This window comes from Macaca mulatta, chromosome 1, assembly GCF_049350105.2.
Source record: "Macaca mulatta isolate MMU2019108-1 chromosome 1, T2T-MMU8v2.0, whole genome shotgun sequence".
NCBI classification, from domain to species: domain Eukaryota; kingdom Metazoa; phylum Chordata; class Mammalia; order Primates; family Cercopithecidae; genus Macaca; species Macaca mulatta.
This window is the reverse complement of record NC_133406.1, coordinates 57810597-57831472: the sequence shown is the minus strand read 5'-3', so window position 1 is coordinate 57831472 and position 20876 is coordinate 57810597. Positions and strand designations below refer to the sequence as shown.

At 38.9% G+C, this 20876-nt stretch overlaps 1 protein-coding gene across 16 annotated transcripts in view; it reads right to left on the bottom strand.

Moving 5' to 3' along the window:
• Positions 1-490: 490 nt before the first annotated feature.
• NR5A2 (nuclear receptor subfamily 5 group A member 2) overlaps positions 491-20876 on the bottom strand; it is a 148151-nt gene continuing 127765 nt past the window's right edge. For 9 of the 16 annotated variants that reach the window (XM_001110202.4, XM_001110281.4, XM_078002366.1 and 6 more), the window contains one exon: positions 491-3989. In XM_001110202.4, coding sequence (XP_001110202.1) covers positions 3742-3989 — 248 coding nt within the window. In that variant the 3' untranslated portion in view covers positions 491-3741. The remainder of the gene's footprint in view (positions 3990-20876) is intronic. The other 7 variants (XR_013417335.1, XR_013417324.1, XR_013417357.1 and 4 more) reach the window with 1 other exon arrangement.

Genomic DNA, 20876 nt, shown 5'->3' with positions numbered 1-20876 from the left:
AGATGATGTGCAGATTGAATTTAATGCTTCAGGTATCCATGGAAGGCCAGTCAACCACTCTAGAAGATATCTAGAGGGAAAAGTATCTATTCCTATGGGATTCTTTTGCTCTTTCTCAGAAGCTTTAGTTGGCCAGGCGCGGTGGCTCACGCCTGTAATCCCAGCACTTTAGGAGGCTGAGGCGGGTGGATCACGAGGTCAGGAGATCCAGACCGTCCTGGCTAACACAGTGAAACCCCGTCTCTACTAAAGAATACAAAAAATTAGCCAGGCGTAGTGGCGAGCGCCTGTAGTCCCAGCTACTCGGGAGGCTGAGGCAGGAGAATGGTGTGAACCCGGGAGGCGGAGCTTGCAGTGAGCCGAGATTGCGACGCTGCACTCCAGCCTGGGCGACAGAGCAAGACTCCGTCTCAAAAAAAAAAAAAAAAAAAAAAAAAGCAAAACAAAAAAAAAGCTTTAGTACCCAATAGAATGAGGACAACATAAAAACTTTTAAAAATTATCAGGCTGGGCATATCAATATTTATTGAAATACTGAAAAAAAATTCCATTTTGTTGAGAAATTCCTGGCAAGAACTGACATGACAATATGTATTTGATTGATACAGTAAGAAAACATCAACAAGTATCCGACTTCACACTCTAAGCATGGATTCAAGTCCAAGGCAGCTGCAGATCTGTGATACAAATAATCAGACATTACGGATTGTCTGTTTACAAACATAGAGCAACTATAATAAACCAAGTTAAGCCAAAAACTTTTATATTTGAGTCTGCTGTTACCGGTAAATCCTGTAATTGATAAGGCAGTTGCTAAGTAAATGTCAGGTTACAAATTGGCTAACAATTAACACTAGAGAAACTTCACTTGTCAACCTTGGGTGAACAGACGCTGGCTGTGATGCTTTCTTGCTTATCAGCTCCTGTCGTTGGTGTGATCAGCAGTGTGGATGTAACCCGCTGTGTTGCCCATCTTTCTAATCGTTCTCATGATTTAATCTACCAGGTTAACAACATACCAATAAGTGACATTTTTTAGGTTTGATTTTCAGTGGGAAGTACTGTATCTTTAAAATAAGAGAACATAGATTTTAAGAGTCAATGTAGCCAGGCGTGCTGGCGTGCATCCCTAGTCCAGCTACTGGGGAGGCTGAAGTGGGAGGAATGCTTGAGCCCAGGAGTTCGAGGCCAGCCTGGGCAGCATATGAGATCAAGATCTTGCCTCTTAAAATACAAAATAAAATAAAATAAAAATCAACATATTTGGTTTTTTGGCAATGTTAAAGACCCTCCAAATAGTTATAGTCAAATCTTATAATTGTCTCCACCCACATTACATATGCATGATAGGACCGTTTCATTAACTGTTGACAACACCATTCCTCTCCGTGTATCTTCTAGCCAACTTGTTTTTCAGCTGGAGAGGGCAATGATGCTGCTGTTCTCTGTAATGCTTTGGATATGCGCTCTGGTCGGTGATTTTGCATTGTCCTTTGAGCCATGAAGATAACACGGGTGACTGAGATTGTGCATGAGCCAATGCCCAGCTTATCTAATGTGTACCCTTCATGTGGATGAGTATTAGAGGTGATTACTAAATATTACTAAATATTAGAGGTGATTACTAAAAGTAATAAAATAATCCTCTTTGTACGCACGGAATAATCCTCTTTGTACGCACGGAACTAATATCTTTGGTATACAACTTACAATGCTTGGAAAGGAAAACCAGGTAAGACTTCACCTTGTTAAGTTTACTTGAAAACCAGAGGAAGCTACAAGTCACATAATTTACAATAGATATTAAATAAACTACAGTAGGAATGATGAAGATTTACAGACATTTAATGAAGTGAATGATTTTAATTCATTAAGACTCTTCTATGTCCCTGAACTAAGTTCCACTAACTTGAAGACATGCTACAGTAAACACATATATTTGGTTTCTTCAGTCTTGGCTATATCTTATACAAAGTTGAAACCAAGGAACAATAAATTAGCATCATAATTGTCTACAGTTGAAACTATGATATACAATATAAATACACTATTCAAAAGCCAGAAACATTTATGAAAAAATTAAGGGACTAGGAGATACTTTCATTTTTTACAGTTTCTACAAGTGATTGTGCCGCCGATAATCTCAAAAAAATTAAAGTCTAAATGAGATTCCCGTTTTTGATTTTAGTGTCTCACGACATAGAATAATTAAGTACTGTTAAAAATAATTACCAATCAGAAAAATAACATTAAGGAAATAACTGCTTTTGCTATTTTGTTATATCACAGATCCCCCTGCCCCTCAGGACCTAAAGAATGTAAACACTATATCTTATTTGACTTTAAAGTATTAATACTTTATTTTAAACAAATGTTGATCCACATCTGCACAGCTACCTTTTAAAATTGTGAAATAAGGCAAGACTTTCATACCTGTGGCATCGCATGTTAATAATACTGATAATAGTCATTTGAAGAATTTGCGATTCTTTGTCCTCCCATATTTGTTCTACAGCAGACTTTGGTCTATGACTTAGAAAGGTCAGTATCACTCTCTTCCTTTCCCCTTTGGAGAAGATTTGAATTACTTTAATATCTTTCCAGGCCACATGTAAAAATCACCATTTCCATCCAAGTTTTGAGGATGTTCAATTGCAGCAAGAATGAACCTTGAGTCAATACATCACCTCATCCTTTCCTTTCTCTTTGCATAGATTAACATGCATCAATTTTGTTTCCAACGACTTAGAACTGTGACTATTTGACATCCTAGCAAAATATGTTTAATGTTTTATTTTTAAATGAACTACAAACTTGGATGATGAAAAAGACTGACGTATCCTAACAAGACTTCCTGCCAGAAATTTTTTATGAAACCGAACAACGCCAAAGCCACATTTCAGCAACAGTAGCAGAAATAAGGTCTAAGTTACTTTAGCTATGGAGCATTTTCTTTGAAAGTTTGTAGTCATTTCCCTTAATATTAATTAACACTTATATAAGATAGAAGAGAGATACTGCCTGCATTTTCTTAACATCATGAACACGTGACAAAACAAACCTCAGAACATATTTAAAATGGCAAGCTAACATATTAATAGAATTTCCTATTAGCTGTTTGCAGGTCTAAGACACAGACACTCAAAATTAGGCTGTTCATGATTTGGTGGAGCTACTACTGGGTGTGGCTGAACATAGGTCCTTAGTACAGATTCGGTGACCACAGGGCAGAGGTGCTGGGGCCTTCAAAGCAGGAGGGAGGGGCTATTGTAGGTACAGCTGATGCATTCTTGAGAATTGTTTCAGTTCAGCTTTACCATGGAGGAATCCTGTAAGCTCAAATCCCCCGCTGTATCAGCCTAATTAATAAGATTAGTTCCTAAATTTCTTCATAGCGGAGATCAGTTTAAATATACAAGAATTGTTCTGTCCGTTTTTATTCTGACGGTGTTGCTATCCATCTGTGAGTTCAATCCACTCCATTACAATGTCTTTTCTATGGAATCCTCTGGGGATGTGAAGCCTTTGATTCACAGTTTGCAATACAAATACCCTGATACATCATTTATTTGCTATTAAGTATTTGATTATTATGCCTTTTTAAATTCAATATCTTTAAAGCAAGTTTTTAATTAGTGTTGCTTGGAGCAGTTCAGAGTACTTTTTTTCTTCCTGTTCTTCCCCCTCCCCACTCCCCCAGTCTCTTTTTGTTTTGAAAGCAGAGCTCCTAGGGGTTGTAACTTATGCTCTTTTTGCATGCAACATTTCAATGAGAAGGTTATTATAGGGCACATCCCCGTTCAGGTGCTTGTAGTAGAGGTATTCTTCAGCCTGCATGCTGATGGCCCGGATTTCGGGTAGTCGAAGAAGTAGCTGTCCAAATTTCTCTGTCTGCTGCGGGTAGTTACACATTGTGTAGTCCAGCAGGGCGGCATTGACTTGTTCCTGGACACCTTCTACCAGCTGGAAGTTTTCAAGGTTTTTGACATCTGCATTAAAAAAAAAAAAAGCAACATTTCAATAGCATTTTAATTCCTGTTTACTAAAGCAGTGTGTTCAATTAATGGATATATTTTCCTTTTGACATAAAGCATACTTTACGTGCTGCTGAATAACCCCACTCACCGAGCTTCCTGGGAAAAGGATCACAAAAGAGCTTTAGAAGAATGTCTTGTTGAAATTCTGCATATACCTCAAATCAATTAGACACCAATGGATTTTGAGCAAGGTCAACTCTTTTCATATCTTACAAAAGGAAAGGTTTGAGGATTCCTAAAGTAGAGGGATCTTAATATATTGCCAGCAAATGAGTCCCTGGAGAAAGACCTATCTTAACCCAGTATATTACACAATTCATATAATTCTGTATTAATTTTTCTGACCCAAGGTGAAATCTGTGTCCAGGGTATGATGTAGTTAATTCTAATAAAAAGTGACAGGATTCTTGTTTCTGTTTGACATTTTCTAAATGATTCTGAAAGTCTTTGACTTGTCTAGCCTATGCTAATGAACCATCTGGTACACTCCAGTGACTGCCAACGGAATATTCGCTACTGGGAACTCTCTAAAATATATATCTTGGTGACTAATGATCTTTATCAAATGAAAGCCTTGTCCTTTAGGCAGAACACAAGCCAGGATGGTCGGTGCCCTTTAACCTGCATGTGGTTTCTAAAGTCTGATACTTTGTGTTTCTTTTTTTCTTCTGGTCACTCATGTAGAGATGAGCGAAGGCATTTCATTCCGCCTAACTCCTGATGACTATGCAGTTGTTTTTAGACATCTGCCCTAAAGGTCCTTATAAATACTGAATAAGAGAGAAAGCCAGAATAAAAAGACAGACTGACATACAAACACACACACAGACAATAGGCAAGGGAAAATGGTATGCTGGAATTTGTCTTCTGGGGTTAATTTATGTTAACAGTATGACTTTTATACGATGTGTACATAGAAGCCTCTGGAAAAAATAGACAGATACATGTGTGTGTTTACATACACCCATGCTCACAAAGTAAACAGATGCAGCCACCCTGCCCTGCTTTATTTTCTAATTGGATAAAAATAAATGAGAAAGAGATTCAGAAGAAAACCACACAGTACCATGACTAAAAGGATAAAGGTATTAAACTCGGTTAAAGTAACTCATACCCACTATACTGTTTTTGGCATTATATGCTGTTGAACTTAACCTACATATGTGTACATGTCCATCTTGTTATTTCTAAATGGCTTTACACTAGGCTGTCATACATTTGCTGTTGAAGTGTGTTCAGGACGATTTCAGTGTTTACATTTGGGCCATAGTTTTGCATTAAACATGCTTTCCCTTTCAATCCCCAAGTCTCTGACCCAAATTAAAAACAGTGAGGAATTAGTACTGCAATAGCTATGTCGAGAGTTGGTACCACATCTCTTTCAAAGCGAGATGGGAGACTCAAACATATTTGATTATTCATTAATGAGTTTTACAGACAGATAAATACTACAAATAAGGAGCTTTGTGTCTTCTGGTGGCTTTTAAATTGGCAACCACATTGGTGTGCTCTGGACATTTTACACATGCGACACTTTACAGTTAGTAAAGCATTTTCCACCTGTCTTATTTAATATATTTTTAAAATGATTTTAAGTTACTTAAAAATATTTATAAATATGACTATGTATCCAGTCATACTTGGTTCAAAATTACATAATATAAACAATCAGAAATACCTTCAATATGTTGTACCTTGGTACATGATAGAAAAATCTACATTTGTGTTGCATTATAGTGATTAAAACATGACTATTAAAACAATTTGAAATGGAGTATTACTTTACGCTACAGTGAAAAATACTCTCACCAGCAAGCAAAGCTATTAATAGTCACAGAGATTAATAGAGAGGATGTAGAAATTTGCATAGAATTAATATAAAATGTAAGAAAATGAAGAATAGCCTTTTTTTCGAAAGTTGCTTGAAACTTTCCTTTTTTGATAAAAGTATTTTTTTGAGAAGTAGGTTTAACATTCTGTGATAAACTATGCTGCTCTGTTAAGGAAAAAAAAAAAGGAAAGAAAACTACCAACAGACATAAAACAAAGACTAGATCATAAGTTTTGGTTTATCCACTTACTATTAAAAATTTAGAGTCTTCAGCTCAGCATTTGATGGTTAATTTCCTTCTTTTTTTCTTTCTTTGCTTTTCTTTTTTTTTTGTTGAGACAAAGTCTTGCTCTGTTGCCTAGGCTGTAGTACAGTGGTGCATCTCGGCTCACTGTAACCTCCACCTCCCGGGTTCAAGCAATTCTCCTGCCTCAGCCTCCCGAGTAGCTGGGATTACAGACATGCGCCGCCACGCACAGTTGAGTTTTGTATTTTTAGTAGAGACCAGTTTCACCATGTTGACTAGGGTGGTCTCGAACTTCTGACTTCCAGTGATCCACCCACCTTGGCCTCCCAAAGTGCTGGGATTACAGGCGTGAGCTACTGCGTCCAGCCTCGATGGTTAATTTCTACGAATAGTGGTTCATACTGACACCCTTTTCCCTCAAAAGTTTGGAAATACATGCAATTTTCCTTCTGGCAGGAAAATATATAGGTTTCTCATACTTGGGCTAAATATACTATTTTTTGCTAAAGCTTATCAGAATTGAATCCACATGCCTGAATTAATTATCCCATCAAGCTATTTTGATGAATGTTATCATGAAGTAATAAAATGTATGCTGCTAATTGTCCCAAAGATTCTTACTTGCTGAACATCATTTTGTTTTTACATCTATACACATGGCAATGATCCTGAAGAAGTTCTGATTGAATTCCTCTCATTTACTGACCATGCTGTTCCAGGATCATTGCTCTGCTGCCTGCCTCGGTGCTGGCTTCTGTCTATTTAATCATCCATTTCCCTATGCAGACTGTAAGCTCCTGGGGATAAGGGATATGCTTTAGTCCAGCCATCCTCAGGGAATCCACCAGTAACTCTTTGCTTCACATTCTTGTTGTATTTGTCCAAGATTGACACAATTGTGAATTTGACCTGTTAAATTATTTCACAAGCCAATTTCCTTTCTTTTTCTAACTAGAAACTGATTTTCAAAAATTTGGCGTATATGTAATGGATCTCTCCCTGAAATAAAATACCATACTTTACATGTAATCGTGTTTTCTATTCAGAAAGTCCTCTGATGAATCCTTTTGTAATCTGAATAATCAAGTTCTAATTTACGTGTTTTGCAAATGAGGATTTTCACTGGTCAGTTTTGTGGTAAGTAAAACCTGCCTATGATCTCATTCGGATTGGAGTCAGTCCCTGGGATGCTGTGGACTGGACCTGACAGACAGGTAGACCCTGGATTTTCCACTATAATCGAGGTAGTTCACAGACAGTTCACAAGGACCTAAAAGCAACGGAAAATATTAAGTGCCAAAATACAAATGATACCACCTCCCAAAGACCTGGAATTTTCACTCGTTTATGTGGTTCACTTGTATTTACTTTTTAGGAAGAGTTTAGAAACTTCAGTGTGTTTCCTCAGTACTCATGGAATTAGTTTTGATGAAAATGCATGCCTTTTCATAAAAATTAAAACATGAATCCCATTAAAATAGAAATTTAAATTCTCAGGACTTGGGGATGGAAAGGGGAAGCATGTTTAATGCAAAGCTATGGCCCAGATGTAAACGCTGAAATCGTCCTGATTTCCATTTTCTCTGTAACGTCCCTCCAATAAAAATCAAGCCCTATTCCATATTAAGTAATGAATGGTAGCTGCAGCTTGGGAATCTGAACTCATCTATAGCAGGAGTCTCTAACAACAGAAATATACAAGTGAATTGATATTAAATTATATGAAGAAAACAAAATCTAGACAAATGATTACATGTTCTGGAGTTCCCAGAAATATGTGTTTTCGAAATGTGCTGTTTGATTCTCATATTAAATAGCATTGTCCCGCATCTGGATTTTAGCAAAAAACCCCCAAGCTGGAGGAAAAGAGATTGATATGAGATCAAAATTCCCACCAGTTTTTCTGTGGCATTTTAGGCTGGATTGCAAAGGCTCCTGCATTTGGCACTCCGTGTGTTCCTTTGAAATTTATACAAGCTTCATTTTCATACAATTTAAAAACACCAGTTTTTACAAACACCAGTCATTACAAATTCTGAGTTGGAAATAGTATGTAAACAGACAGAGGCATCCCCAACCCATTCTCTATAGCCTTTAAATTTTGATGACTGGCAAGAGCATTTTGTGCTTCTCCTCTTAGTATCAATCTCTTATCATCTATTCTACTTTATTCACTCAGGGACTAATTACCAACTTTTTATATGAAGCGCATTACGATAAGCTCACAGTGGGGTGCTCAGATTTTTTTCCATCCTTATTGGAAAGTAAACCCTTAGGTCTTCTTGAATATATTACAGGGCTGACTTTTCAGTCATACACAACATTCACGCTCTCTGAAGAGGAAGATACTCATCTCTGCCTCCCTGGTAGCTGCCATAATGGTGCAGCCTATAAACCTTGTCATTCAACACACTTTTTCAGAAATGGGTCCTCTGCTGAGCCAGGGGGCTGGGGGCTGTGAGGCTCACATGGAATGTGTTGGCTTTTGCTGGTAATGTAATTATATTCGTTAATTTTTCACAAGTGGGAAAAAAATTCCTTAGTCTTTTTTGTCTTTGTAAAGATTTTAATTTTTTAAATTACTAATATTATTGTCTGATTTTTTTTTTTTAAATAAATAGGGACAGAGTCTCATTCTGCCACCCAGACAGGAATGCAGTGGTGACATCATAACTCACTGTAGCCTTGAACTCCTGGGCTCGAGTGATCCTCCGGCCTCAGCTACTCCTGGTCCCAGTAACTGGGAATATCTTGGATTAATTATAGTTGCGAGCTGGCTTATCTAATCTTTTAAAAGACATAAAGGTGGAAAAAGAGGTACCATTTTGCACATAGAAAATACTTATTTTCTTTGATGTCTTTAGAGAGATGACAATCTATAAACTGCCGCACGATTTGCCCTCAGAAGGGCCCTTCCTCTAGAAAAGGAGAAGGAAAATAGATTTTCTGTAAAGAGCTAATGTTCAAAATTATTTTTTAAAGGGCCAAATTTGGATAATCTGTATAACTAATTTTGTAAGAACTTCTGGAAGTTGGAGAACATGTTAGTTCTTTTCATAAGAACAAAGTTCACGTTTAAAAAGAAATCAGGGCTGTTTAGGGATTGGGGAGGGGAGGGCAGGATAATTTTGGTGCTGACACCTAAACTTAGATTCTATCTCCAGTTTCCAGCAAAATCCAAAACTCAAGGTTTTAAATTCATTCCCATGAGTCCCTTAGAATAATATAGGTGTGTACACACACACACACACACACACACTAACCCAAGAGTTATTTTTACCAACTAGAACATACAATTTTATGCTTTCATGGGCAAATTAATAAGAAAATGCAGCCCTTGGCAGGAGCTATCTACAAAAATGGAGGATCACTTCAGCCCAGGAGTTCGAGACCAGCCTAGGCACCACAGCAAGACTCCTGTCTCCCCAAAAATTAGAAATAAAAAGTTGGCTGGACATGGTGGTGTTTGCCTGTAGTCTCAGTTACTTGAGAGGCTGAAGTAGGAGCATCACTTGAGCCCAGGAGCTCAAGGTTGCAGTAGGCTATAATTGTGCCACTGCACTCCAGCCTGGGCAACAGAGTGAGACCCTGTCTCTTAAAAAAAAAAAAAAGTGGATATAAAGTGTATATACTATGTATGTACACAGAAATAACAAGCCCTTACAACTGATTGGTGCTTTGTAGTTTGCAAAACATTCTTAACATGCTTTATTTATTATTTCATACCTTTGTGTATACACAATGTATACACATTCATTCATTCAGTCTGTCAGTCAGTCTTACAGCTCTGGTCTGGGTGCTGGAGATATGGAAATAAAGGCACAGTCTCTGTATACAGTAGCTCAATTAACGTGATACAGATAAGCAGTGCCCTCACAGGATGGGCAGCTAACATAGGGTTCAAGAGAAAAGAGGGGTCCCTGGGGGAGGTGACACCTGAGGAGTTTTGAAAGATGAGTTAGAATGAGCTGAGCAACACATGAAAGAGAACGCATATCCTAGCAGACAGTGGCCTATATCTCTCTTTCCTAGAGAAGGAAAGAACAGAGGTCTTTGGTACACTGTTAAACAGCTCAGCCTTTGTGGCGAAGGAATAGGTGGGCCAGATGAAGATGGGCCGTAAGGTTTAAGACTGTGAAGACCATTGCATGTCAGATGGTCTGGATTTTGTTGTGGAATGCAAGGCAGAAACGCCGAATAGTTTTAGGAAACAGGGAAACGATCAGCTTTGTGATTTAAAGAAAGCATTCTGCCAGAAGTGTGTAGAAGGGACTAGTGTGTGCAGGAGGGTGAGGGGAGAGCAGGCTCATGGAGGGAGACCAGCCAGGAGGCTGCTGCAGGAACACAGAAGAGAAATATGGCGGCCAAGGAGGTGGGGAGGGACTTGAAAGGCATCAAGATGGTTGATGTAACAGGCTTTGTTGGCCTTGGGTTAATATAAAGTAGGAGAGACAGAGAGAACGAGTGAGGGTCCTGGATGGCTTCCAGGTGTCTGTTAAGGGAGGAAGGTGGTGGCCACCACCAAGGCAAGAGGAGCAGCAAATTTGAGAAGCAATATTTAAGGAGTCTTGGTATGGCCATGTTGAATTTAAGGGGCACATGGAATATTGGGTGAAGATGTCCAGGAAATGGCCAGACATCAAGGTCCAGACCTCAAGAGAAAGGCTTGAGCTGGGGTATAGATTTGGGACTTATCAATGTACAACTGTTGGGTGATGGGTGAAATCCCAGGAGTTAGTAAGAATGTGTAGAAAACAACTGGCCTAGGAGTGGGATTCAGGAGAAGTTAAATTATAAAGGATTCTATCCTAGAAGGTGTTATAGGTATTAATGAAATTAAGAATCAGAGGGATTCAATGGCTTTCCCAAGATCTCAAAGTTAGTAAGAATGAGGGAGGAAATAACATTTACCAAACACCAATTAATGTGACAAGTGTCTTTAACATATTTAAGCCTCTTAAGAATCTTATGGGGAAGTTATTATTAATACTATTTTCCCGATGAAAAACCAGAGACCTACAGGGGTTGAGAAACTCATCTAGGATTTTAATGCTAGTAAGAAGATCTTGAATTTATGATCAGGCCTGTCTCACTCTAAAGTCTTTGTATCCTCTACCACAAGACTTCTCTCTGGCAGAACAGGAATCTGGACCCTGCAGAGCTCATTACTTTAAAGTCCTGGAGATTTTTTCCCCTTATTGTGTCAATGCCTGCAAGTTTCTGTCACTTGCTGGAGTTGGAGAATGGGACGTGCTGGTTAGTCAAATAGTTCCATTTCTAAAGGATCTCATGATATGCGAATGAATGGTTTTCAGATAATTTGAATGAAATAATATACATTTGACATTTATATTGGCATGTAACACAACTTAATGTTTGAGATTTTGAAGGAAATTTAACATCTTAAGTGCTACAAATCAATATTATAAATAATAGTCTCACGATGGAGACTGAGCACGGTCTAGTGTCATGGGGCACCTTTGTGGGGACTTCTCTGGACAAGCCCCACCCCAACCCCTTCCAATTGTATTGTACAGGTGCCAAGGCTAAGAAATAAGAATTTCTCCATTTTTGCCTCTTTTTGTATACATGGTTTAGAAAAAAGGTCCCACGTGGTGGTGTACACCTGTAATCCCGGCTACTCGGGAGGCTGAGGCAGGAGAATCACTTGAATCCAGGAGGCAGAGGTTGCAGTGAGCTGAGATTGTGCCATTGCACTCCACCCTGGGTGACAAGAATGAGACTCTGTCTTTAAAAAAAAAAAAAAATTGCTATAAAAAAATAAAGTTTGCCAGGTGCAGTGGCTCACGCCTGTAATCCTAGCACTTTGAGAGGCTGAAGTGGGTGAATCACTTGAGGTCAGGTGTTTAAGACCAGCCTGGCCAACATGTGGAAACTCCATCTCTTCTAAAAATACAAAAATTAGCCAGGCATGGTGGCATGCACCTGTAATCCCAGCTACTCAGGAGGCTGAGGCAGGAGAATCACTTGAACACAGGAGACGGAGGTTGCAGTGAGCTGAGATCATGCCACTGTATATGTGCCATACAGATTATACTCAAGCCTGGGCAACAGAGCGAGACTGTCTCAAAAAAAAAAAAAAAAAAAAAGTCTATTAAAATCGATGGAAAAGTGGTTAAGATGGTAAATTTTACATTTTGCATATTTTACTATAATTAATTTTTTAAATGTAATGTATATTTCAGTTTTTAAACATAGTATAGTGAATACCTATGAATCCACTACTCATCAGGAAAACCAGAACGTGGTCAGCACTCTTCAGGCTATCTGTGTGTTCCTCCCAAGAACGAATTCCTGATGCCCCAGAGGTGATCATAATCCAGAATTCTGTATTTCCTCTAGGCTGTTCTTGCACTGCTATAAATACCTAAGACTGGGTAATTTATAAAGAAAAGAGGTTTAATTGGTTCTGAACCTGCAGGTTTTACAGGAAGCATGGTGTTGGCATCTGCTCAGCTTCTGGGGAGGTCTCAAGAAGATTAAAACCATGGCGGAGGGTGATCACAGGGCAGGCATATCACACGGTGAAAGCAGGAGCCAGAGAGAGAGAGAGAGAATGTAGGGAGGTGATACACGCTTCTAAATTTACCAGATCTGGCAAGAACTCACCATTACTGAGACAACACCAGGCCCTGAGGAACCTGGTGTTTTGGGTCATGACCCCATGGTCCAAATACATCTTACCAGGCCCCACCTCCAGCATCGGGGATTACAGTTCAACATGAGATTTGGGCAGGGACAAAGATCCAAACAATATCACCATTTTCTTATATCCCTAAATGATGTATTCTTATTTTTGCTTGTTCATGACTGACCTTACATTATGCATACATTTGTCTAATTTTATTTTATTTATTTTATTTATTTTTATTTTTTATTTTTTTTGAGATAGAATCTCATTCTGTCACCCCAGGCTGGAGTGCAGTAGTGCGATCTTGGCTCACTGCCAGCTCCGCCTCCTGGGTTCACGCCATTCTCCTGCCTCGGCCTCCCGAGTAGCTGGGACTACAGGTGCCCGCCACCATGCCTGGCTAATTTTTTGTATTTTTAGCAGAGACGGGGGTTTCACCACGTTAGCCAGGATGGTCTTGATCTCCTGACCCGGTGATCTGCCCGCCTCAGCCTCCCAAAGTGCTGGGATTACAGGCGTGAGCCACGGGGCCCGGCCCATTTGTCTAATTTTAAAAACTGCCAAGCTGGGTGCAGTGGCTCACGCTTGTAATCCCAGCACTTTGGCAGGCCAAGGTTGGAGGACCTCTTGAACCCAGGAGTTCAAGGCCAGCCTGGCCAACATGGCAAAACCCTGTCTCTACAAAAATTAGTGAGTGTGGTGGTCTGCGTCTACAGTTCAGCTACTTGGGACGCTGAGGTGGGAGAATCACTTGACCCCAGGAAGTTGGGGCTGCAGTGAAGCAAGATAGTGCCACTGCACTCCAGCTGGGGAAACAGAGTAAGATCTTGTCTCCAAAAGGAAAAAAAAAAAAACAAAAAAACCCCAAAATTGCCCATCACCCCCACTAGAATGAAAGCCGTGTACGCTTTCTTCTTTCTTTCTTTCTTTCTTTCTTTCTTTCTTTCTTTCTTTCTTTCTTTCTTTCTTTCTTTCTTTCCTTTCTTTCTTTCTTTCTTTCTTTCTTTCTTTCTTTCTTTCTTTCTTTCTTTCTTTCTTTCTTTCTTTCTCTCTCTCTCTCTCTCTCTCTCTCTCTTTCTTTTTTGGGCTTTGACATGCTGCTATTCTTCCATATAAAATTCATGGCCGACTTTATTTTTATTTTGTGTAGAATTGTTTTATAACAGCAAGTGAAACGCACAAACTCCATTATAGATTGTGCTTTCTCGGGAAATGGATTCAAAGAGGACTTTTTGGCAGGGTCATTTGGCTTGTAATGCCAAGCCTGCTTGTTTTTCTCAAATCCTTTGGACTTTTCCATGTGTCGAACATTTTATTTCAGTGTGTTCAATGCTTTCACCAGCTCACTCAGTGACCCATGTGGAAGATTGCAGAATATAACTTCATTTGGTTCTATCCATATGACTGTTTATTAGATCTCTCACCTGATAGCTAGGGGGCATCTCAAACTCACAGTGTCTAAAATGTAGCTCAATCTGTCTGGTTTTCTAAACCTGCTCCTTCTGCTTTTCTTATACCAGTGATTGGACTGAGAATCCACCCCGTTACCCAATATCTACCTGGGATTTCAAGCCCGAGACCCAGATTCATTCATGACTCCTCCCTCTCCTTTTCGTTTCCAGTCCATTCATCACCAAGTTGCTGCCTCTGCTTTCTAATTGCTTCTTGCATCTCTCCTTTATTCTCCATTGCTGCAACCGTAACTCGCCTCTGTTACTTATAACTGATTCCTCCAATGTTGTCCCCTCCTCCAAATGCATTTTCCTCACAACAGCATGAGTGATAACTTTAAATGTGAATCCAATTATGTCCTCCAGTACCCTCTACTTAAAATCATTCAATGGTCCCCCACTACCCTGGGTTAAAGATTAAAGACATTTATTTGGCCTGTTTATCCCATTTTATTTCACCCCAGCCACCAACTTCTTTCAGTTTTTTGAATGTGCCTGGAACTTTCTTCCCCTAACCTTTATTTGGATAATTTTGACTAATCTCCTGGGCCTCAGCACAGACATTATTACGTCCAGGAAGCCTCCCTGAAGTCCTCTCTGCTGTGATTCTACAGCACATTCTACTTGCCCATCATGCAGGGCACTTGGTATTACATGGTTATTTCACTGTCAATTGTGAGGACAGGGATATGTCTCTCTTGTTAATTATAACCTTTCCCAGGCTTAGCATAACCTCTGGACAAAGGAGGAGCTCAGTTCACATTTGTCGAATAAGAGAATCCTTTTTCTCACTTATTTCACACGCCGGTCTTCCCCGTTGTTTGTACATGGAACATCTTCCACATATTTGCAATCGCATCTTCCTGGGCAAGCTTTTCTGGATTCTCTGGTCACTGGTTTATGCCTTGCTTCTCCTGCTAGATTTCATTCTCTCAGAAGGCAGAGATTCTGACTTACGTTTCTTATTTCCCACACCTCACAGGTATAGCACCACACACATAAAAGACAACCAATGCATTTATTATTGAACTGGCTAATTTGTATTCAGTGCCCATGAATACAAAGCATAAGCAAATTAATTCAATAAAAATATATTGAGCACTTTCTATGTGTCAATACCCCCAGCTATTAGACTCTTAAGCAATTTTAAAGTTCTTCACTGTGTTAAATTCCTAACCAATTTCAAATATAACAAAACTCTCTTCCTATAATGTATCTCTAGAAAAGGTGTAATTTGATTCAAAATTGAAGTAATTGAGTTCAATGAGTAGAAGGAAAACATTTGATATGCTTGATGTTGTGAAGTGGTAGTCTGAGCATTTTCAGGAAACCTGTATTTTGGGGCTGTGTGCTGTGTTAGGGACCACATCACGGTGTGGAGCACCTTCATTTTCCCTCTGTATACACATTTGCAATTTGCTTTCTAGAATTCTTAGGGATAAAAATGAAAACAGAATGCTATACTAAAGGAGTTTATGAAACAGACTGTATATTATATCAACTTCTGCATATCAGATGATAGTGAAAACTACATTAAAATACACGGAAAATCAAAGAAAAATGAGGACTCTGGCTGGAAATTGATGGGATATTCTGAGCCAGGAAACAGAATTTAAAGGGATATAGGATGAGGCAATTTCCTAGTTTGCCCCTAAACCTCAAATAAAGTTGTATTTAAAGTAGATTTAACAATAAAGACAAATACATACAGTGTTTGATAAAATAGGTAGCACGCAGCATTCCAAGCCTGAGACACAATTGCAGCTGCCTTGGCTGGTCTTGGGGTCTTAGTCCTTATCCTGCTATAAAGACCATCTGTTCCCAAAGTGTAGGAAATATCCACATTTATAAAGAGCAGCCCTCCCTCAGAGAAAAACTCTTCGCTACATTTTTTGTTTTTTTTGTACTCACGTCCTGAAACAGTTTTTGAGCCATAACTTTGTATTTGATTTCCATTCAGAAACTTTGGTGGTTTTTGCAAAGTTTTATTCTCTTAGAATAAGATATGAGGTTCAGTTTGTTCAGGTGGCAAGTCAAGACTATGAATAAACCAACGTTATCATATGAAAGAGAATTAAACAGGCAGATCCAAGTGGGGATATATTAAGCCAAATTTAAGCTCCAGTTGTTGAATTTAGCCCATACTAGATGCCTGGTTTGCCTCGGGATAAATTCAGCTTTCCAGCTAATCGAATGAGGAAAACTGCCTCAGGTATGATAAAATTTACAAGAGAGCGCTGTGGAACAGTTCTTGTTAAAAATATTAGCTTAAAGGCATTCTTATCGTCTTTGGGATGAAGACTGTATTTGCATTTAATTATTTGATTTCAAACTTTTATGAACTTGGATCAAATATTAGCTTAGCCAATTAAAATATTATTTTGTGTGAGTGAGGCTAAGAACCTGATTCAGCTCAACTTTCTCAGCTTTGGTAGTGCTTGACATGTTTCTTACTGACTTTTGGAGAGATTATTTCAAAGAGAATTTTTAAAAAGGTAAATTTGAGAATATAAGTGTGCATTTAGTGGGCAAGGTGCTATCTTCAGAATAAACTGTTGACTGGAAACACTTCTCCATGTTAGAGCATTAGTCTAGAAGACAAAAGATGTAGTCTTCTAGATATTTCTACTCACACAATCAATACTCCTTCATAATTCAGCATTTTAAAGAAATCCTCTTCTTGTAAACTATTCATGATACTCCATGGACACAGTGCAGATGGGATTGCCAGGAGCAGCTTCCTGTTTCTAGGTTTTGTTCCCTGCAGAAGGCAGGCTAGAGCCCGTTGTTTTCTATCCCCTAGGTCTTAAGAGGGTAGCAAGGGATACCAGCTCACGGAGAAAAGGGACATGGACGATAGTGAGGAGGGTGCCATGGGGAAAATAAGTTTACATGAAACTAAAGAGCAGCAGAACACTCTTTTAAAAAAATCTTCTCAGACCAGGCGTGGTGGCTCACACCTGTAATCCCAGCACTTTGGGAGGCTGAGGTGGGAGGATCACCTGAGGTTAGGAGTTTGAGACCAGCTTGGGCACATGGTGAAACCCTGTCTCTACTAAAAATACAAAAATTAGCCGGGTGCTGGTGGCTCACACCTGTAATTCCAGCTACTTGGTAGGCTGGGGCACGAGAATTGCTTAAACCTGGGAGGCGGAGGTTGCAGTGAGCCGAGATCACACCACTGCACTCCAGCCTAGAGGACAGAGCGAGACTCTTTGTCTCAAAAATAATAATAGTAATAACAATAATAGCAAATAATTTAAAAAATCTTTTCAAAATGAAAATGTTGAATGAAAGCATTCAATAATCTCTACAAAATAACCAGTTTATTTGGTATAATGTGTATTACTCAGATCTCAATGCCAGCAGTTGACTGGGCAGGAAACTTTATAAAACGTTTGCTTGAACTTAGTACTCAGGCACCAAGACAAAGTTATGATAGGACTGTCTGGTGCCAGAAAGACACAGGTGAGGTCTCTACTGTCACGTTGTGCTCTCACCAAACCTCAGTATCCCTGGGTGATGTGGCCCTGGGTGACATCTTTGCAATGAGTTGGCTTCATACCTCCTGTGGAGGGGTAGGATTAGATGTGAATGAAAGGAAACATCTGGAGAACCTCTGCTTCCCTGGGCCTCAATTCTCATCTTGAGAAATTGGAAACCAAGACATGACTATAATATATTTGTTGTTTGAAAGAATAAGTATTCATGATTTTAAAAGCATCAAATACATGGCCAGACACAGTGAGTGGCTCACACCCGTAATCCCAGCACTTTGGGAAGCTGAGGCAGGAGGATTGCTTGAGGCCAGGAGCTGGAGACCAGTCTGATATAGTGAGATACCATTTTGACAAAAAATTTAAAAATTAAAAAAAAAAAATTAGCTGGATATGGTGTCATGCAGCTTCTCAGGAGTCTGAGGCAGGGGGACTGCTTGAGCCCAGGAGTTTGAGGCTGCAATGAACTGTGATCGGGCCATTCTAGCCTGGGTGACAGATACCCTGTCCCTATTAAAAAAAAAAAAAAAGAATCAAACATATTAAGGTCAGGTCAATACCAGAATGCAAAATAAAATAGGGAATTTTGCCTTCCTAACAGCAAGAAATATACTATATGGCAGCACCATGATGTTCTACAGTGTTGGTTGATGGTTCACTAATTAAGACTCGGCAACTTGAACTCTATGCTACTTCAGAAATTGTATTTGGGTTTATTTTGGATAAGAAGTTTAAAGAATGCCTTTCTGTGGAGGTTGCAGCGAGCTGAGATCACGCCGCTGCACTTCAACCTGGGTGACATAGTGAGATTCGGTCTCAAAAAAGAATGCCTTCCTGTTTCAGCCTTTGAGTACACAACTGATGAAAAATAAATTCTATCTAAAGTCAGCAACAGAATCAGAAATTCAAGGAATGAAGAGTATTATTAATGTAGCACCAATTTTAACATACAATTTTTAAATGTTGAAGACATTTTAGAGGTATTTTATAAAATGTAGGCTTATTGTGGATTGTAATTTCTGAGAATAATACTTTATATTTATGTCATTCTTTGAGTTTTTGTCAAACCGCTTGCATCTACTTTATCTCACTTCCGCCAACAACTTTGGCAGGTCTGGTACTATCCTTTCTGAGACAGACACACAAAATAGATTAATCAGATTGGAAAAAAACTAGGTATTTTAATATTATATCTGACGCGCCCAACTCCTTTTAAATTGTGCCCCACTGTGTTAACCATGTTACTTTAGATAAAGCATTAGACTGAGATTACTAAAATTGCATTTCTTTAAGTACATATAAATTCAGCTTTTTGTTGCCAAGTTGAAATGTTCTGAATTAGTGAAGTTTACTGTACTTGGTACATTCTGTTTCTATTTGTGCTAAAAGTAATACATCACAATCAGCAAAATTCTTGCAATTTTATGCCCATATGAGAACTGTTACTATCTACATTCCCTCTAAATATCCAAGATTTTATTAGTTTGTAGAGTTAAATTAAAGCTACTCTTTAAGAGCTGACATACTTGTTACTTATTATTACATCATTTCCCTTAGCCTATTAAAATTCTGCTTAGTAAGATCGGAGGTTGAAATGAACGGGGGAAAATCATGCAATGGATCAACACTGATTCTGAATTATTTGCTTGAAAAATGAAAAGAGAGGGTCTTTGGAGTTGAGAACTATAAGGGAAGGGAAACTAGTTACCTAACAAGATCATTAAAGCCAAATACTTATCCATTTTCGGACAAAACAAATTAATAATTCATTCAATTGCTCAGGGATATGTATTTGTATATGAAAGACAGAAAATCCATATTTCCAATTTGTTTTGTATTTGTGTAACCATGTGGCAGAGAAAATAACAAGAAAGATTATTCTAAGAACTTTTGAAGCTTGAAACATTTTGCAAAATAAGCTATCACATTTTTTTTTCAGTGTAATGATAGATTTTGCTAAGACAGTGATAGTAGTGATATTAAGGTATCTTATATCTGATCATATTGGTTTTGTAAGTGCTATGCTCAGTTCTAAGGCTTGCATAGAAGGAAACTAAGAATGTGTGGTCACCATTCCCTTTCACACCCATAAATCATTAATTCAAGTGTGGAAAATTGTTTGGTATTTTGCAGTTTAACTATAGTCAACTCGTGATTATTAAGGGAAATTACTGATACTTGCATTTCCACAGCTCCGAAGAATAAAAAAGAAAGTGATTTTAAATCTGTGAATACTGCACTGGCCATAAGACCTTGAAATTAGTAAATTGCTCTAAGTCTCAGTTTCCTCATGTGTTAAATGTGTTCTAATAGGAATTACCACAAGGTAGAATAGTGCCTGGCTCATAAAGTACCATCTGTTTCATCTTCTTTCAATGACGACTTAGTTGAACAAGAAATATCTCTTCTACCTTCAAAGTCCACCCAATGCTATTCTAAAGGAAAGGTCAGATATGATTTATCCCAAGCCTAATGTATCAGTCAGCTTACACAGAAAGCGGCTCTGTTAAGACGTCAGCAATACAAGTGTTAAGACATCGGCAATACAGGTGTTAAGACGTCGGCAATACAGGTGCTCCGACTTACGATGGGGTTATGTCCCCAATAAGTCCATCATAAGTTGAAAATATTATCACAAATTCATTTAATACACCCAACCTTCTGAACATCATAGCTTAGCGTAGCCTGCCTTAAATGTGCTCAGAACACTTACATTAGCCCACAGATGGACAAAATCATCTAACAAAAGGCTTATTTTATAATAAAGTGTTGAGTATCTCATGTAATTTATTGAATACTGTACTGAAACTAAAAAACAGAATGGGCCAGGCATGGTGGCTCACACCTGTAATCCCAGCACTTTGGGAGGCCCAGGTGGGTGGATCGTGAGGTCAGGAGTTCAGGACCAGCCTGGCCAAGATGGTGAACCCCCGTCTCTACTAAAAATACAAAAATTAGCCGGGCGTGGTGGCAGGCACCTGTAATCCCAGCTACTTGGGAGGCTGAGGCAGGAGAATTGGTTAAACCCGGGAGGGAGAGGTTGCAGTGAGCAGAGATCGCTCCACTGTACTCCAGCCTGGGTGACAGAGTGAGAATCCATCTCAAAAAAACCCAGAATGGTTGTATGGGTACTTGAAGTATGGTTTCTACTGGATGTGGAT